At 37.7% G+C, this 20,140-nt stretch overlaps 1 protein-coding gene across 11 annotated transcripts in view; it reads left to right on the top strand.

Annotated features, from left to right (window-relative positions):
- The window catches only part of LOC133443703 (ankyrin repeat domain-containing protein 26-like), a 53,477-nt gene that overhangs the window by 15,986 nt on the left and 17,351 nt on the right, over positions 1-20,140 (top strand). For 6 of the 11 annotated variants that reach the window (XR_009782683.1, XM_061720852.1, XM_061720851.1 and 3 more), the window contains 16 exons: positions 22-2,237; positions 3,159-3,315; positions 5,037-5,098; positions 5,182-5,278; positions 5,546-5,650; positions 6,835-6,899; positions 7,251-7,320; positions 7,411-7,455; positions 8,963-8,974; positions 9,242-9,508; positions 11,082-11,180; positions 11,261-11,331; positions 17,361-17,533; positions 18,720-18,935; positions 19,516-19,546; positions 19,654-19,795. Coding sequence is in view for 10 of the 11 variants with exons in the window: in XM_061720852.1 (XP_061576836.1) it covers positions 22-2,237; positions 3,159-3,315; positions 5,037-5,098; positions 5,182-5,278; positions 5,546-5,650; positions 6,835-6,899; positions 7,251-7,320; positions 7,411-7,455; positions 8,963-8,974; positions 9,242-9,508; positions 11,082-11,180; positions 11,261-11,331; positions 17,361-17,533; positions 18,720-18,935; positions 19,516-19,546; positions 19,654-19,795 (3,828 nt within the window). In the remaining variant the exon portion in view is untranslated. The remainder of the gene's footprint in view (positions 1-21; positions 2,238-3,158; positions 3,316-5,036; positions 5,099-5,181; positions 5,279-5,545; positions 5,651-6,834; positions 6,900-7,250; positions 7,321-7,410; positions 7,456-8,962; positions 8,975-9,241; positions 9,509-11,081; positions 11,181-11,260; positions 11,332-17,360; positions 17,534-18,719; positions 18,936-19,515; positions 19,547-19,653; positions 19,796-20,140) is intronic. The other 5 variants (XM_061720853.1, XM_061720854.1, XM_061720849.1 and 2 more) reach the window with 5 other exon arrangements.

The following is a 20,140-nucleotide window of genomic DNA, read 5'->3' as shown; positions in this document are numbered from 1 at the left end:
TCTTAAATGCTGAAAAAAAAGCTGAAAACTCACCTGAGAGGAAAACAAGAAAGCTCTCAGAGCAGCACCCCGGTAGTAATAAAGGGTCAGACTCTCAAGAGGGAAGCTCAGCTGGAGAAGAAGAAGAAGAAGAAGATGAAGATGAGGAGGAGGAGGAGGAGGACGAAGAGGACGAAGAGGAGGATGAGGAAGAAGAAGATGAGGATGATGATGAAGAAGATGAAGAGGAGGATGACGATGATGATGATGAAGAAGAAGAAGAAGAAAGTTATGAAAAGGAAGAGAATGAAGATGAGGAAGAGGATGACAGTGCTGGAGCTGCTGTCCAGGCTGACATGACTGAATTTGAAGATACGCAGAAACCCTCCGTTACTGTAGAGATCTACGACAGGCCCGGTACCGTCTGTCACAACGCTGGGACTCCCGTTGAAGCTGAAGCAGATACTGAAAACGCTGATCTGAGTTGCTCTGCCGGAACAGCAGCTTATGCAGTCGCAACATCATTATCCGGAGCAGACGACTGCGTCGTGTCGGCCATCAGGGTAGAATCCAAATTTTCTGATGAGGACGAAAGCCTGGAGAAGGAATCCCTGATGTCATCGGATAAGAAGATCATTTTAGGGCAAGGTTTATCAGAATCACCTAGACATTGCACAGAACCTTTATCAGGTGGCGAGGCAAAAGCGGATGACTCTGGAAGACAAAAGGAAAAAGACGAAGCTGATGATGACTCGTGGAACGATACAGAAAACAGCGGTGATAAAACGTGGAATGACAGCGATAAAGAGGAGGGTAAAACAGGACTTAGTTGCAGCGCTTTGATTGCTCTTCAGAGAAACGTGTTAGCCAAGGTTGAAACAGAAAATGCTGAGAGTCAGTCTGATGAAGATGCTGAATCAAAGGCTGTTAAAGGTGAGAAACACTTGTCCTCTTGGGGGTCCTCTCCAGAGGGCAGTGACATTGACATGCCCAAAAAAAGTGAGGGAAATGTGATCGTTCAACAGAAAATTGAAGTCCAAGTACAAGATTTGGAGCCAAATGAGACTAAAATAGCACCAAGTCCAGATCACGATCAACCGAACACTACATGGGATTCTTCATCCGCCTCTATAAAATGTGTTTCGCCCAAGATGGTCATAGAGGAATCTAAATCATTTGCAGGGTTGAGTTCAGTCAGCTCTCCTAAGTCAAAAAGCAAACCATGTGTAGATTCTGTAAAGGAATCAGAGTGGGATTCCTCTGAAAATGACCGGAATGCTATCAGCCCTGTCATTAATAGTGACGTGATGTCACCAGACTCAAAGCCAAATGTTTTGACACCAAACCAAACCGCAGAAAAGCAAGAATGCTCTTGGGAAGAAGAGGATAAGGATTTTGGAGAAGAGTCAAATGACCCGTCCCCCATGGTGTCTTCTGCACCTGAAGATGAAGACGCAAGCAGAAACCAAAGACTCGATGACGATGACGACGACGATGCAGAGTCAGTGGCTCGTGAGACACAAATGGAAAGAAAAACAGACTCAGACACCGAGAACGAAGATAATAGTTGGGATGAAGAAGATGAAAGTGACGATCCAGAAAAACAGATGACGATGAAAGCTGAACTTCAGTCTAGCCCGGTCCATTTACCGTCACAACAGTCGGGGACTACAAACGCTACTGGCAAGAAGTTTGTTACAAAACAAGACAACGTGGTGACTGATTACAGTAATGAAGTGGATTCTCATTCTTTTATTGATGAAGAAGATGAATTGGTAGAAGATAGCAAGGCAGAGCATGAAACACTGGCGGTTGACAGGAAATCCAGTCTGAGAAAAGATGAGAGTGAGGACTCCGACAGCGAGCATCAGAAGCTGCTGTATGACTTTGTCAGCACCACAGTCACAAAGCTGGACGAGAGAGACGACACCGGTGACGCTGTTGATGAATGTCTGCGTGAAGATAAGACGGCAGATGAGAATGAGCCTAGATTAACATCATACCTGCCACTTGAAGATGCTGCTGAAAACAGGCAGGTATCACATGACCTTAATAAAGGACCAACGAGGGAAAACACATTTTCCAGTCCACCCACAAGAGACTACACCAGTGGTGGAGAAGGTGTTTTAGGCGGGGACGCCTCTGAACCGCTACCTCAGACTGATATTGACGATGTTGGTGTAGATTCGTCTGATGAGGCGGAGGACACGGGCATGGGAGAGCATGAGCTCAGAGACATGGAAGAGACTGATCTTCAGGTAAAACAGTGGTGTGTAATGTGTGGCTACTCGTAATCAGAGCTGGGTAGTAACGAGTTACATTTACTCCGTTACATTTACTTGAGTAAGTTTTGGGAACTTTTGTACTTTTAGGAGTAGTTTTGAATCACTATACATTTTACTTTTACTTGAGTAGATTTGTGAAGAAGAAACTGTTCCTCTTACTCCGCTACATTAGGCTACGTTGAGCTGTTACTTTTCTTTTGTCCCTTTTATCCACGTACGCGTCAATCTCATGACATCACTGAGTAAGTCTTTGGGAAAAATGTTTTGTCACATTTACAAAGACTCAAACACACACACAGAGTTTCTATGAGTTCATGTTTGTTCTAGTTCTGCCTGGTTAAAAAAGAAAAGTACAAAGGATTGAAATTTCGTGCTACTTGTGCTTAATTTATTTTTTCATTCTGTTATTATTTTATTTATTTTATTATTTATTAAAGTACTTGAATTTACTTTAAGATTATTTTAATTTAAGCTATTTTTTATTCATTTTAATTTATTTTATTATTTTATTGATTTAATTTACCTGAAGATGATTATTTTGTACTTTTGTCTGTTTGAATGGTTGTGTTAAAAAAATAAATCAGACGTTACTCAACAGTTACTCAGTACTTGAGTAGTTTTTTCACCAAGTACTTTTTTAATTTTACGCAAGTAATTATTTGGATGACTACTTTTTACTTCTACTTGAGTCATATTATTCTGAAGTAACAGTACTTTTACTTGAGTACAATTTTTGGCTACTCTACCCACCTCTGCTCGTAATAAACAGTTTTAGAGATACCTCTTTTTTTTTGTGGTTCTTGGTGTTCATTGGATGTATTGTAGATACAAACTCACTGCATGTGTTTTTAAGACATGTTGATATGAATAAGCGGTTTAATTTTTCATATACAGACAGACGATTCCACTGAGGATGAAGACAACCAGGAAGATGAGGGGCAAGTTGAGGAAGGAGACATTTCAGAGGAGAATGATAAGCCTGGAGATGGTGGGGAGTCTCCTGCTTCTTCAAGAGTTCCTGAAGCTGAAGCCGTCAGAAATAACAAGAGAGGTAAAAGTACTGTAGTTCCGTCTGAGCAAATGCTGCGTCTGCATGTTTATTAATGACACTGAAACCCGGATGCAGTCCTGCCCCCACACTGGACGATGTACACAAACATGGTGCCTGCCAATTCATTCTACATGAAACAAGTGACACTTAAACTGTTTTCACACACAAGATCCGTAAGATGAATAGTTTCTGTTAAGGTGATGACATTCACTTATTCAGAGGGTAATTACTTTTCTATACATTTTCCTCGAGGTTTCATTCAATCATGCTTTTGATATTGACAGAAAGTGTATAAATTATACGATTTCCACATGCACAAGTGTAACTTCACGTAGCCTGGACAGCCATCCTAGTTGTTTTCCTCTTGGTTACAAAGAATTAGTGTGGCTCCTCTGGATTTGACTCAGATTTCCAGTCAGCAGGACCCACTGATGTAGAAGAAACTGCTGTGGGCATGGAACCACAGAATATATAGCATGTGAAGGCAAATGTCTTCACTGTTTTGAATTGTGGCTCTTATATTGGACTATCCTATTATTGGACTGTCCTGTATGGATCGCCACATAAAGCTCACCCTGCTGCTGTTGTGATTGGTTCGGGATATTTTGCACTGGTGGAAAGGGCTGTGAGTGTGATGGGGTACCAGACCCATTTCAAGAGAGAGAATATTCATAACATTAATGGGTCTGGCTGGCCAGGGAGTAGGGCTGGGGATCGATTCAAATATCAAAAATCGATTAAATTCCGATTCTTAAGATTCAGAATCGATTATCACGCTTTGATTCGATCCAATTCGATCCGATATTGATTTGGGTTAGTGTTAATAAAACTTTTTTCAGCTGTTGCATGAATTATATGACTGTCAAGTTATGCAACATATTAATACTAGTATTATATTGAGATTCAACAGCAAGTATTGGCAGCTAATGATGCTGTAAGGACCAATCAGCTCCCAGAATGCTGATAGAACTGAAACAGAAACATCGTGGGTCAGAATTACCAAACAGATCCAGGGAGGAAACAGAGGACGAAAGAAATCGCTTTTTATGAGGATTTGGTTTTAAACATTTATGCAAATGTAACCCCAAGACAGTATAAAGCAAATAAATATAGACAATTTATGCAATTATAACTGAAAACTTTAATGTTTTTATACCTTTAAACATATTTAAAGGCAAAAACATGGCACCAGTTATTCTCGTGTCCAACAAAACATTAACAGCATAAACAAAAAAATAACCAAAAGTTGTAATGTAATGATGAAAATTTTTTATTTATTTTTTTTTTAAATCGATCTTTAGACATATGAATCGATTTTTAGGAATTAATATGAGAATTGATTTAAAATCGGAGAATCGGATCTTTTCAACACAGGCCTACCAGGGAGTACTCAACAGTCATAAGGAAATATACGTCCCAAATGATGGTTTTTCAGAATTAACTTGACTGCAATATAGCAAGTGTTCAGGTCATCTAGCTGTTGTTCAAAGAGGGACACCACTGATAAAAGTCTAGTAAGATAATACATCTACTACCCGGTCAATCCGGTCCCCCTTAGACACTGGAAACCTAAATTAATATTGTTACTGCAGCTTATTATTGTAGATAACATGATAATTTTAACAGTTATTTTTCCTTTTCATAATCAATATTATGATTTGGATTTCATAAAATCAAATACTATATTATACCATTGTAATCCATCCGCATCCTTTGAATAGATTTCTTGTCTGAGCTGGGTCTGGAGGAAGGGGAAGAAGACCAGGACTCGAGGGGCTCTGAGGTACAGCTAGCTAACACGTGTTAAAAACTTTAACGCCACATATTTGCCTTGAAGCTTCTAAGAGAACGACTGCTCTTTTCCAGTCACACTCTGAAAACTCCAACCAACTACATGAAGAGAAAGAAGGTTTACATACCCACAGCCAAGAGCTGCCCACCAGAGAGCAAAAACCCAAAGAAAGTAAGTTCTCTTCAGGGCATCTTAATGTATTTACAGTATTGCTTTGTTTTCTTATGTTTCTTTAAAAAAAAAAAATGCTGTCAATATTCTCCAAGCACCATTTCATGCCGCAGAAACAATCTCCCCTTATTTATCATGTATCGGTATTGATGCTTCAATGTATTGATGCATCCGTTCAAACTGGCTATTTTCACTTAAAACATAGTGCAGCATAAATCCTGTCAATTAAAACAGACGTTACAACAATTTGTTGTTTCTCTTTTGTAGACTTGTTTTACGTTCCTTCGTTTTTAAGAGGTAAGGGAGGCGTCGGGATGGCAGAGCTAGAGCCTCACAGGCGTGTAGGCAGGCCAAAAAGCAGCCAGGGAGAGGGTATGAAGTTAAGACTAATCACACTAGAGGCCTCACCATCAGGGAATGCATGCAGCATGCTTGGCTCCGTCCTGCCCGCTTCCCAGGAACACACCCATTATAATTAACCTGCTTGCTAACCTGCTTGTTTTAAATAGGTGTTTAAACACTACTAATCTTTGCTGATCCTGAAGTCCATCAACTAGTATGTGTTAAATGCAGTACTGGAGTTGAAGGGGGATGAGGGGGGATGAGGGGGATGGCATCCCCCCTGAAATAAAAATGGTCAAAATCATCCCCCCTGTAAAACTGCCATCCCCCCTTTCCATCCCTTATGTCATTTCATCAATGAATGTGGTTTTACTGCTATTTCAACATTTAGAGTCATCACCAGAAAAATAACACCAGAAAAATAACTTATTTGACAATTTTCACCTGTTTCAAGTAAACTTTCACTTGAAATAAGTAGGAACATCTGCCAGTGGGATTTATCTTCTTATTACAAGCAAAAAAATCTTGTTCCACGGGCAGATTTGTCTACTCATTTCAAGTGAAAATCTACTTGAAACAGGTGAAAATTGTTGTTTTTTTCCAGTGATGAGTCTTGTTTTAAGTGTAATGAGATTTTTTTTACTAAAATGAGACATTTTAACTAGAAATAAGACAAATATTCTTGTTAAGATTTTGAGTTTTTGCAGTGATCCATGTTACTTATCCTGTGAAGGACAGAGTCATATTGATAAGTTCAGAAAACAGTTTTTTATTGTTGTGTTTTGATGTATTTGATGTAAGCCCAGTGGATATTTAAAGCTTACAGAAGGCTGCATTTAACTGCTGCTATGTCATTCCTGCAGTATTTCTGCAGGTGTTTTGGTCACTGCTATTATTTGTAATATATTATATTATTTGTAATCAGCACAAATTATCTGTCCCCCTATGATAAAATCCACCATCCCCCCTGATTTTTTTTTTTTACAACTCGAGTTGTAAAAAAAAAAAGATGAGTGAGAACTCGAGTACTGGTTAAATGCGTGTTTGTAAATGCTGATGTATTGCATGTTCATGAAAAATAACCTTAGGCTCATTTGCATGAATGCTTTCTGCATTGTTCATCCAAGCTTCTTCTGCACCGTCAGGTTATTGTTTATGTACTTACAGAAAAAAGCAGTGTAAAGTTAACCAACATTTCTTGTCTTGTCTGGCAGGCAACAGCGATAATGATGACAATCAAGATGGAATAGTTGAAGAAGACGAAACCACGCAAAAAGACGTATGTTCATCTAATTTGTCTCGGAAGTCAGAATTCAGCGCTGGGAAAGATCAGACAACTACTTTAAAGTTGCAGGAAAACTAGAAGCATTCATTTATTGATCCGGAAAGCAGTTTTTATCAATGTTAAATGTTTATTTTTAAATGCAAGCATCATAGCAAGGTGCTCACTGACTAACAGCCCCATATGGCGCAACTGTTTTTAATAAAACACAAACATACCTGGGTAGTTATGTTGCCGACTTTCTACTGTCAGACCTCCAAATGCAAATGAAACGCATGAATATGTTTCAGGGAAGGAGAGAAACTGTGATGTGTTCAAAACAAACAAAGTGTTTTTCTTTTCTACCAGAACGGGAAGGCAAAATGGCAACCGCTTAATGTTTTAAGCAAACTTGAAAAAGACTTCGATCAAAAGACGGGTAAACAGAATGAAGTCAAAAAATTAAACGAAAAGATGATTTGAGGAACTGTTTTTTTTTTCAATACTATGTTTTGTTTCAATTCAACAGATTTAATGGAAGACCTGGGATTAGGTGACGTGGACGATCTTGAAGGTAGGATTCAATAATGCATTCTCAACTTTGTTTTATGTATTTTTTTCTATTTATTTAATTATTTATTAAGATTTTTTGGCTGTATTGGCCTTTATGTGAAGGTAGCTGGACAGGAAACTTGAGGTAAAGGTAGAAAGGAGTTATCCGAGTTATCCGGCGGCCTTTTTTTGTATTTGGGAATTGTGCTTTATTCATTACATCCCTCTTGTAATACTATATTTTTTCGTGCCCCTCGTTAACTTGTTAGCTTTCTAATGCTTCAGTGTGTCAATGAATGCCCCTTTACATCCATCCTTTATAAAACCTCTGCTGCAGAGCTCTCTGAATGTCAAACAAACGTGAATTTGTTTACATTCAGAGAACTCTGCCCATAGACGCGGGCATTATCCCGCTTATACCACGGTCACTTACCAAAAAACATAAATATTAAATCAGTTATTCATGCTTTAATGTGTTTTCAGTTGAAATTATTAGTTTTATAACAAGCCACAACTGGCTCTTCTTCTCCGAATCTCTGTTGCCGTGGTTACCACCTGGCAGTTGATCCAGCGTAATGATATTAAAGTTATCAGGCAATTTGATCGAACTTGTTTTCTAGGTGTCCATTAACACTTTTAATGGGCACCTGCCAGCCAATCAGAATCGAGTATTCACTCAGACCTTGGTATAAGGTACAGTAACAAACAGTAATAAATATATTTGTTTCAAAGAATCAAAGTCCACAGATAGTTTCCTAAATCGTTTTTTTAGGCTACATATATGATCAACCATTCAAAAAAAGAAACGTTTCATTAAGCTATAAATATTATCAACCATCCAAATAAATAAACGTTTCATTAAAGGAGCATGAGGCTCCTTTCTAAGAAATGAGACTCTCTAGCGCCACCCTTCACCACGACGGCCGTCGGGGGTACTGGAGAACGGGGAGAACGTGCCAGCCAATCAGAATCGAGTATTCACACAGACCTTGGTATAATGTTTTGTAGCTACAGCATACGCTACCTATATTATATTATGAGGCTTGTCAGGTAATGTCTGCGCTGAATCACGATCGCCTGCATTAAGTATATGAACAATGCCATCAAGTGCCCAGAGGTGTCATATCAGACATCTATAATTATGTTATTGAATCTCAAGGTGTTGTATTTCAGGTATTTTCCTTTCGATGACGATCCACATTTTGCTATTATAACTTTTGATATAAAAACCAATGACTTTCTTTGACTTCTGATGAGCGTTACGCAGCCTTGTTAGCGCTCAGGTTTACAACTTGCCATTAGAAGTTTTACAGCATTTGTTTCCACCCTAAATGTGCCGTGGTTTTCCTGATGAAATCTACATGAAGTTCAGCTGTTCCTAATTTATTTTCCTTATTTTGCAACATTCTGTTTCAAATTCTTCAGATCTACTTTCTGTTTTTAAGTTTATGAATAAGGTTATTCTCTTTGTGCAACACTGATATTTTTTCCACACCTGTTTTTGTTTCTGTCATCACACCTTTTTGAAGGCCAAAAAGCAGGTCAGTAAAGATTAGCAAGCTTACTGTGTCCAGTAGAAGCTGTCGTCTTAGATCTCCTTTTAGACACTGGTTTAAAAGAGCCAAATAATTGATAAGCCAATCCAAGGTCTTCTCAACAGCCACGAATGTGTCTACTTTAATGTGTACACGTCACATTCAAAGCACAGGGGTGTAATGGTTATTTTGGTATAAACTAAAATTTTCCCTTCATCAACAGCAGCTTCACTTTTTGTTTAGTGACTTGTAATTCCTTGTGTTATGGTATAGATGCGTCAGACTGGGATTCTGCCAGTACTACCAGTAAAAGAACCCTGCCTGGCCGCAGACTGGCCTCCCCTGGACTGGAAGAGTTTCCAGAATGTTCCAACTTATCTGCTAATGAGGAGGAAGAAGACGCTGCTCTCGTAGCACCGCCGACACCACAAAGGAACATCAGCTCTGACAATAAGCCGCCTAGCACGCCCTCCAAATCTGCTCCCCAACCCCATCCCCGAGCAAGGACGTTGGTGATTCAGAAACCAGAAAGTGAGGAAGGCAAGTAGTAAGACGATCCATGTCTTCAGTATGTGGGTAATACAACTTAGGGTTGGGCGATATGGACCAAAAGTCATATCTCGATATTTTCTAGCTCAGGGGTCGGCAACTCAAAATGTTTTAGAGCCATATTGGACCAAAAACACAAAAAACAAATATGTCTGGAGCCGCAAAAAATGAAAAGTCTTGTATCAGCCTTAGAATGAAGACAACACATGCTGCATGTTTCTATATTAGTTAGAACTGGGGGAGATTTTTTTTTCATTATGCACTTCGAGAAAAAAGTCGAAATGTCCAAAAAAAAGTCGAAATTTCGAGAAAAAAGTTGAAATGTCAAGATTAATGTTGAAGTACAATCTTGAAACAAAAGTCGAAATGTTGAGAAAAAAGTCGAAATATTGAAAAAAAAGTAGAAATTTCGAGAAAGTAGAAATGTCAAGATTAACGTTGAAGTACAATCTTGAGACAAAAGTCGAAATGTCGAGAAAAAAGTTGAAATGTTGAGAAAAAAGTCAAAATGTCGAGAAAAAAGTCAAAATATTGAGATTAAAAAGGAAAGGAAAAGGTAAGAAAAAAGAGAAAAAAATAGAAAGAAAGAAGAGGGGAAAAAAGAGAAAAAAAGAAGAGGGAAAAAAGAGGAAAAAAAGGAAAAAAGGTCAAACATTTTTTTAAAAGCTCCAGGAGCCACTAGGGCGGCACTAAAGAGCCGCATGCGGCTCTGGAGCCGCGGGTTGCCGTCCCTTGTTCTAGCTGAGTTGCGATACTCGATATATATCAATATTTTTTTCTGTGCCATAATTGGGGTTTCCCCCAAAGCATTATAGCATAGCATCTCTGTTAGCATCTCTGTTAGCTTGATTTTTTTCTGAGGCAAACCCTTAAAAAAACAGTCAGTTTTAGTACAAAGCCTCGTGCAAAATGTCACACAGGTACCTTTATTAACAGAGGTCTGCACAATATCAAAATGTATAAAACAAATGAATTAAAAAATAAACTGCCTGCATATATAGAATAAAAATGCTTCTTGAATAAAATAAAACAAATATCCCTTTTCTGCATAACAATTAAATTAAAATACACAATACACAATACGCAATTAATACAATGTAGACAGTAACAGGCAGACTTTTCCACTGAGGTTGACAGTTGTGCAAATAACAAAACATTTGTGCAAATCTCAAATAAAACATGTAAACAGATATTGCATCTCTTTGAGCAAATCTCAAATAATTAATAATATAACATAACAAGTATAAGTATATAATAATATAACAAGTCAACTACTGTACATTTTACAGATTTTGTGCCAGGAAAACTAACCTGTCAACACTGTCAGGTTTCAGCACACAAAGGTATTTTTTGCCAGCGCGAAGAGTCAGCGTTGATGTAAAGTCAATTTGTTGCAAAATAAGCTTTATCGATATAAACGATATTGTCTCGTACCATATCGCGTTTGAAAATATATCGATATATATTAAAATCTCGATATATATCGCCCAGCCCTGATACAACTCCAACTCAAGATACTAATCTATTCTCAAGCGATTGCCTTTTTTATATGATTGATATTCAGATTCAGATTGGGAACCAGAGATGACTTCCTCCTGCAAAGCTTCTCCAGCTGACAATCAGCTGCAAACTAGAGCCGAGCCCTCCTCTGTGGTTAAACCAGGTAAGCATCATTTGGGTTTTTGATGTAGCTTGTATATGTGCACACGCCCTCTAAAAATGCTGTGTTTGTTTCCTTCTCAGGTTCTCCTGAGCCGAATCTGATGACAAAAGACAGTAAAAGTAGCTCGCCGTTTGATAAACATCAACAAGAGGTGAGACGCTTTGACTAACTTTGGTTAAGTCAACACCAGTTAGAATATGTTCCTAAACACCATTTCAAGACAAGATACTTATCAAATGGATCTCAGTCTGTTTCAAACAACAGAAAATGTCTGAATGAAGCAGGTTATTAACATTTTAGGGTGGAACTGATGACATTTAACTACAGAGGGTTCCAAAGACTGGACCAAAGTGTGTGACAAGATCAAGGACTGCTGTCACGTTGCAAGTCGCTGGCACAGCTCAATGTTCACTGCATATAGACAAAATAACATCACATGGATTCTTGTATGACAGATTGAATTCATGTCACATCGTCATGTATCTCGGCCACGATTTAAAGGGACAGAATCTGAACGAAAACTAAAATTGATGATTGGATTTCTGTGGCCGCCTGTCCTTGAAAAATAATCAGATATGAGTTACAGCTACTGAAAATATTCAATATACACTGTAAACACAGGCCCTCTAGAAATGCGTTGAATATTCCATAAATGTACGGTAGTCAAAATTGTCTCATTTTAATTCAAATATCCCTGCCAATGGGGTAAGAAGAATGTTCTTAACTAGAACTCCTAAAATAATCAAAACAGTCTAAAATAGTCCTCTAATTTTCTTGAAACAAGGTTGTTTTCTTTTTACTTTCTTAGAAATTAGTTTAAGTGTAGGTCACTTCTATGGGCTCAAATTAATGTCATAAGTATTTTGTATCTGTATATTTTGTGCGTGTGCAAAAAATATTTGTACTTGTAGAAATATTTTGTGCGTGTGCAAAAAATATTTGTACTTGTAGATACAAAGCTACAGACTTTTTTACAAAAGCTACAAACTTTTCTGTAGCTTTTGTAAAAAGTTTGTAGCTTTGTAAAAAGTTTGTAGCTTTTGTAAAAAGGTTTGTAGCTTTGTATCTACAAGTACAAATATATTTTTTGCAAGTACAAATATTTTATGCACACGCACAAAATATTTCTACAAGTACAAACTTTATTTACAGATACAAAATACTTATGGCATTAATTTGAGCCCATACACTTTAGCCAGCAGGAGTCGAAGTGGACTGATGGTTAGTGGGACTGTACTCACAACTTTTAGACAAATAAATCTCTATGAAGTTAAAATAAATAATTGACTTTTACATTATTAAAAAAACCTAATTTTCCAACAGAGGTTTCAGAGGAATTTTGAGAATGTATAGTATGAATGCCTCCGTATAAGTGAGTATTATATAAAAACTTGGTTTTGAACTCTTGTCTTTGTCTGTTCTGTGTTTCCATCGTTTGCTATTGTCGTCAAAGGACAAAGATGATACCGTAGATAGATCTGAGCTAGACGTGAGCAGCTCTGACCTGCGTGCACATGGTGACTTTAGAGGTCAAAGCGGTCCTGAAGACAGAGTCGCTGTGAATGATGAGCTCCCATGGCAGAAGCGTTATGAGAAGCTCTGGGTAGAGGTGGAGAAAAGGGAAGTCAAATCCACCTTCAAGAGTGTTACCGGTGAACTAAAAGAGAGGTTTGGAGAACTGCGTAAATCAGCATGTCCTCCAGAAATCCCCGCAGAAGAAGTCACGTCTGCGCTCATCTCTGCCGAGGAAGAGTCAAGTGAAGAAGAAGAAGAAGAAGAAGGGGAAGCTGTTGTTGGCCCTACAGCCAGAACTAGGAGTACTGTCCTTCTCAGCATACCTGAACAGAGAGAGTCTGGAATGGAGGAATCTGCAACAGAGTCACATGACAGCTCCGTGTGTGAGGAGGGCGTGCAGGACTCTGAGCAGCCGGCCAGCGACAGCAGCATCTGTCGGGGGCCACGTTTGCCCACCGTGGCTGATCTGGGATCTGCTTCCTCATCGCCCATGGCAGAACAGGAGGAGAGCACGGACAGAAGTCCTTCCACCAGAGCTCCTGGTGATGCTCGTCCCGTACCTGCGTGTGCTGCCGACCAGAACTCAGTCTTAGAAGACGAGACCAAGCAACAAGTGGACCCCACCTGTAAAAACTCTCATTTAAATAAAGAGACACGTTTAGGAAACAAATCTCAGCTGCTCACAGAAAGTTCAGCATCCGTCTCTGCTGGCTCCGGAGAGCCGGAAGAGGACGTGGAGGTAGGGAATCGGGATCCCCTACGGTATGGTCGTCCTCAGAGGCGGCTCAAGACGGAGGTAGATGACGGCTGCTTCTCCTGTAGTTCTTTCTACATCGCATCTGTTTCTGGTTTTCTTGTTTCATTTATTTTCTGTGTCCATCTTTTATTCACTCGTGTCACAACATTATAACCACAACCTTTTTTTCCAGTTTTTTGTTTTTCTTCCTCATGTTTAATTTTATGTACACAAGTCCATTTTCTCCATGTTTTTGTCACTTGAATATTTGTTTAAATAGCATCTGCTCTACTGACACAGTTTTAACTTATAATATTCACTGACAAAAATATGAATTTTACTGCAGAACCTTTGGTCTTGTGCCCTTTTCTATCATTCATGGACTTTGCATGTATCATTACATTTTAGTTATGTAGTGTAAAAGCTGATGTGGTTTGATGGGTGTGTGAATAACGGCCCTCGTTGAACTGAAAGTGTCTAATGGGGTGTGTGTGTGTGTTTTTCTGTTTTTCATGCTTTTATTTTGTGCTTTACTTGTTACACATGGAAGCATTTCTAAAAAAGCAATCCATATCAACATTTACTGTTGGGTCAGCTTTTTGAGTCTTTGGTTGTCTCTGTTGATTTAAAAAGACAATTTCTTGGTGAACAATTTGACATTTGAATTCATCCAGAAAAGCACTGTCTTTATTAGTGGTGTATGTAAACTAGGGATGGGCGGTATGGACTAAAAAATGTATCCCGATAATTTCTGGCATTTATCCCGATAACGATAAAAAAAATACCAATACAAAAACGTCATCAACAGGAATTTATCTTTCTTTCTTTCTTTCTTTCTTTCTTTCTTTCTTTCTTTCTTTCTTTCTTTCTTTCTTTCTTTCTTTCTTTCTTTCTTTCTTTCTTTCTTTCTTTCTTTCTTTCTTTCTTTCTTTCTTTCTTTCTTTTTAGGCTCATTTCTTTCTTTCTTTCTTTCTTTTTAGGCTCATTTCTTTCTTTCTTTCTTTCTTTTTAGGCTCATTTCTTTCTTTCTTTCTTTCTTTCTTTTTAGGCTCATTTCTTTCTTTCTTTCTTTCTTTTTAGACTCATTTCTTTCTTTCTTTCTTTCTTTCTTTTTAGGCTCATTTCTTTCTTTCTTTCTTTTTAGGCTCATTTCTTTCTTTCTTTCTTTCTTTTTAGGCTCATTTCTTTCTTTCTTTCTTTCTTTTTTCTTTTTAGGCTCATTTCTTTCTTTCTTTCTTTCTTTCTTTCTTTTTAGGCTCCTTTCTTTCTTTCTTTCTTTCTTTCTTTTTTAGGCTCATTTCTTTCATTCTTTCTTTCTTTCTTTTTTAGGCTCATTTCTTTCATTCTTTCTTTCTTTTTAGGCTCATTTCTTTCTTTCTTTCTTTCTTTCTTTTTAGGCTCATTTCTTTCTTTCTTTCTTTCTTTCTTTCTTTTTAGGCTCATTTCTTTCTTTCTTTCTTTCTTTTTAGGCTCATTTCTTTCTTTCTTTCTTTCTTTTTAGGCTCATTTCTTTCTTTCTTTCTTTTTAGGCTCATTTCTTTCTTTCTTTCTTTCTTTCTTTCTTTCTTTCTTTTTAGGCTCATTTCTTTCTTTCTTTCTTTCTTTCTTTTTTTAGGCTCATTTCTTTCTTTCTTTCTTTCTTTTTAGGCTCATTTCTTTCTTTCTTTCTTTCTTTCTTTTTAGGCTCATTTCTTTCTTTCTTTCTTTCTTTTTTAGGCTCATTTCTTTCTTTCTTTCTTTCTTTTTAGGCTCATTTCTTTCTTTCTTTCTTTCTTTCTTTTTAGGCTCATTTCTTTATTTCTTTCTTTCTTTTTAGGCTCATTTCTTTCTTTCTTTCTTTCTTTTTAGGCTCATTTCTTTCTTTCTTTCTTTCTTTCTTTTTAGGCTCATTTCTTTCTTTCTTTCTTTCTTTCTTTCTTTTTAGGCTCATTTCTTTCTTTCTTTCTTTCTTTTTAGGCTCATTTCTTTCTTTCTTTCTTTCTTTTTAGGCTCATTTCTTTCTTTCTTTCTTTCTTTTTAGGCTCATTTCTTTCTTTCTTTCTTTCTTTCTTTTTAGGCTCATTTCTTTCTTTCTTTCTTTCTTTTTAGACTCATTTCTTTCTTTCTTTCTTTCTTTCTTTTTAGGCTCATTTCTTTCTTTCTTTCTTTCTTTTTAGGCTCATTTCTTTCTTTCTTTCTTTCTTTTTAGGCTCATTTCTTTCTTTCTTTCTTTCTTTCTTTCTTTTTAGGCTCATTTCTTTCTTTCTTTCTTTCTTTCTTTCTTTCTTTTTAGGCTCCTTTCTTTCTTTCTTTCTTTTTAGGCTCATTTCTTTCTTTCTTTCTTTCTTTTTTAGGCTCATTTCTTTCTTTCTTTCTTTCTTTCTTTTTAGGCTCATTTCTTTCTTTCTTTCTTTCTTTCTTTCTTTCTTTCTTTCTTTTTAGGCTCATTTCTTTCTTTCTTTCTTTCTTTCTTTCTTTTTAGGCTCATTTCTTTCATTCTTTCTTTCTTTTTAGGCTCATTTCTTTCTTTCTTTCTTTCTTTCTTTTTAGGCTCATTTCTTTCTTTCTTTCTTTCTTTCTTTTTAGGCTCATTTCTTTCTTTCTTTCTTTCTTTCTTTTTAGGCTCATTTCTTTCTTTCTTTCTTTCTTTTTAGGCTCATTTCTTTCTTTCTTTCTTTCTTTCTTTTTAGGCTCATTTCTTTCTTTCTTTCTTTCTTTCTTTCTTTCTTTTTAGGCTCATTTCTTTCTTTCTTTCTTTCTTTCTTTCTTTCTTTCTTTTTTTAGGCTCATTTCTTTCTTTCTTTCTTTTTAGGCTCATTTCTTTCTTTCTTTCTTTCTTTCTTTTTAGGCTCATTTCTTTCTTTCTTTCTTTCTTTTTTAGGCTCATTTCTTTCTTTCTTTCTTTCTTTCTTTTTAGGCTCATTTCTTTCTTTCTTTCTTTCTTTCTTTTTAGGCTCATTTCTTTCTTTCTTTCTTTCTTTTTAGGCTAATTTCTTTCTTTCTTTCTTTCTTTTTAGGCTCATTTCTTTCTTTCTTTCTTTCTTTCTTTTTAGGCTCATTTCTTTCTTTCTTTCTTTCTTTCTTTCTTTTTAGGCTCATTTCTTTCTTTCTTTCTTTCTTTCTTTTTAGGCTCATTTCTTTCTTTCTTTCTTTCTTTCTTTCTTTTTAGGCTCATTTCTTTCTTTCTTTCTTTCTTTTTAGGCTCCTTTCTTTCTTTCTTTCTTTCTTTCTTTCTTTCTTTTTAGGCTCATTTCTTTCTTTCTTTCTTTCTTTCTTTCTTTCTTTTTAGGCTCATTTCTTTCTTTCTTTCTTTCTTTTTAGGCTCATTTCTTTCTTTCTTTCTTTCTTTCTTTCTTTTTAGGCTCATTTCTTTCTTTCTTTCTTTCAGGCTCATATATTTCTTTCTTTCTTTTTAGGCTCATTTCTTTCTTTCTTTCAGGCTCATATATTTCTTTCTTTCTTTTTAGGCTCATTTCTTTCTTTTTTGGCTCATTTTTTGGCTCATTATCGTTTTAACCGTGAGATGACAAATTCTTATCATCTTATCATTCGCATCATCATGTCTAATATTAGGATTCATTATTAAAAAATAAAATTTGAGTGTAGATGTGGATCCACTGATTTATCTTTAAACCTAATTACAATCAGCACTGCAACAGTTTGGGATATTTACCTTTCATCACTGAATTAATTGGTTTCTCAGTTTGGTCATTGAGACTGATTCCATTGCACGTATTCGCATGTACTTTAAATACCTGGAAATACTTATAGTGTCAGGGTAACAACACGAAGGTGTAATGTCTCCGGTGGGAGGGGCAACACTAAATTATGTATGAAGTGTACATGTGCAGCCCAAACATGCATCTTAAAAGGCTGGCCCCTACAAGTCTCCACTGGGTTCATCTCAGAGGTCAGTTTAACAAATATCTTATATTCTTTTGTCCTTTCAGCTTGGTGAAGAAACAGCAAGGGCCTCAGTGGAGGTTGAAAACCCCAGTGTTTCTTGGGATAGTGCTGGAGCGACGCTGGAAGAAGTTAATTGTGAGAAACCTGAGCCCGGCTTACGCTGCCCGTCAAGTCCAGCCGGAGTTCATCAGGAGCAGCATCCTGTTGCTGCAAGGAGGTACACGTTACTTTGCTTTTGTTCATTAAAAAAATGAAGATAAGACATTCTGTGATATTAATTGAGATGTATATAGAATTATTCGACTTCTGAGATGCTTTAAAGCTGGGCATACACTGTGCGATATTTTAAATCGTATGAGACTGCCCCATCTCACACTGCACGACTAGATCGCGGAGTTCAAAAGTTTAGAGTCCACGATTTATGGTCTCACACTGTACGTCCCGATGCTCGGATGCTCCGTCTGCTCACACTATACGATCATAATCCTCCCGTTGGACCTCTGTACTGGAACTCTAGGCCGGTTTTGGGGCAGGGGTGAGCTGTGTCCACCCAAACGTGCGTCCTGCCCACCCGATCAAAGGTTATGGGATCCTTTATTTTTTTATAATTTTATTTTTATATATATATATATTAAAAAAATCCCCAAATATCTGTGCCCTTTCTGATTGGGCAGGCACTGCGCATCATTTTTAGACACAATAAAGAACGCATACCGCAAAAGTTGTGTCTCGGCGGAGGGACCCGAAGTCCCAGCAAAATGAGAAGAGAAAAAAGAGAAGTGTTCCGAACAGCAGACAACGCACACACTAAAGGCTGATTTATGGTTCTGTGTTACACCAACGCAGAGCCTACGGCGCAGGGTACGCGGCGACCCGCACCGTACGTGGAAATGCAGTCTTTTTTTTGCTATTAAAACATGATTTGTAATGTGAATTTGCAACACTTAAACTACAAATAATAGTTTTTGACGTGACATCAGAGATTGCGCATGCTCTCTGTGAAAGGATGAGGCAAATCGGGTCGTAGCTGCTTCAACTGTGCGATTCCTTCACGAGGAGCGACCAGGATTTCAAACACGCTTGATTTTCTTGCGACTTCACGATTTGTGATCGGGAGCTCGTCGTGAGGTGTTAATCTCTCGTCGTTACCCCACGTTTACTGCACGAGGCACGAGCAACGATTGGGTCAAAATCGGGCCCGATCAAAAAAAAGTTGCACGACTGGAAAATCGACTCAAAATGAGCCGATAATCGCACAGTGTATGCCCGGCTTAAGACTGTTAAAACCCATACTTAACTTCATTTTATTTATTTCAAGGAGGTCTTTCTTCTACAATGCCTCTAAAGGCCTCAACTTGTCGATATCACAGCTCATTAACTTTCAGGTTTATCACTCTCCATAGTGCCAACAGGGCTCCAGTGCAATTGCATCTTCCAGTCCAGCAGGCCTGCAATGGCAAGAAACAAGAGAAGCAAGCTGTAGAAGAGAGCTCAAAGCCGGAGCTGGTCAGAGGGGCCCGGCACAGCAGAGCCCCTCAGACCAACACGCATGTTAACGGAGATCCTCCCTCTGTGTTTGACGATAGCTCTTTAAGTGACATGTCGGATGCTGAGGGAAGGTATACATGCAGTATGCAACTTTTGTATATATGACTTTATCTATTTCACTAACCCATATCATATCATAGTCTGAATGCCAGGTGTATTTTCTAGCTTGCAATTATGTAAAAAAAATGGAGAAAAGGGTGGGAATAAGTTCCTTCAATTTGAGAATATCAGCTTGAATAAAATCTTGGAAGTACGTAAGTTGTAAGAAGCAAGACTTCTAAAGCTCAACAGCAGTCAAAGCTGTTTTAGTTGGAAGTACACTTTGCGTTCAGTCTAAACAAGGTTTTTCAGTATTGGTGGTGGGTGATAATTGGAATGCAGTTTTTCTTTATTTGAATTGTTCACCCCGAAACATTTGCATGACTAACCATCGATTTCCCCAAATCTGAATCAAAATTTGAACCGTAGCTTGATTGTCGTTCCTCACTTGTAAGTCGCTTAGGATGAAAGCGCGTGAGTAACTGTAACTGAATCGTATACTGCATTATACCATGACACTTCCAACTACTCTTCAGCCTCTTCATAGCTCATTAACAGCCACATCAGTCTTTCAAATAATGTGTGTCTCTTCCCTGTGTTTGCCATGTTTAGGTTGCAAACTAGTGAACAGCAGAGAACCAAGGTAAAGCACATGTTTTGTCAGTAGTTGTGAGAGACTAGACGGAACTTTGAGTGAATTCTGAACACAATCTGGGTAATGTTGTGGTCACATCCTGGTTCCCCCTGCAGAACCCTGAAGACATGGGCCTGGCCGAGGACTTTGATGAGCTCACTCAGTCGTCAGACACAGCCACAGACGACACGGACTCGCCCACCTCAGGCTACCGGCATGCTTCTCTCCTCATTCAGAAGCTCGACATGGCGACTTTGGGTACTGATGTGATTTATTAAGACAAAAAAAAACAGTTTTTAGTGATTATTGATTTATTCATTCTTAGTCACTTTGTATTATATTTTAAGAATTAATGTACAATATCCACTATGAAAAGCAAAATGCTTGTTCTAGATCAGGGGTCGGCAACCCGCGGCTCCAGAGCCGCATGCAGCTCTTTAGCGCCGCCCTAGTGGCTCCCTAGAGCTTTTTCAAAAATGTTTGACCTTTTTTCTCATTTTTTTTCCTTTTTTTCTTCTCTTTTTCTTTTTTCTTTTTTTCTTTTTTTTTTCTTTTTTTCTTCTTCTTTTTTCCTTTTTTTCTCTTTTTTTCTTCCTTTTTCCT

The sequence above is a fragment of the Cololabis saira genome, chromosome 5 (genome assembly GCF_033807715.1).
Source record: "Cololabis saira isolate AMF1-May2022 chromosome 5, fColSai1.1, whole genome shotgun sequence".
NCBI lineage: Eukaryota > Metazoa > Chordata > Actinopteri > Beloniformes > Belonidae > Cololabis > Cololabis saira.
The sequence above is the reverse complement of the archived record's forward strand: the minus strand, read 5'-3'. Positions and strand labels throughout refer to the sequence as shown.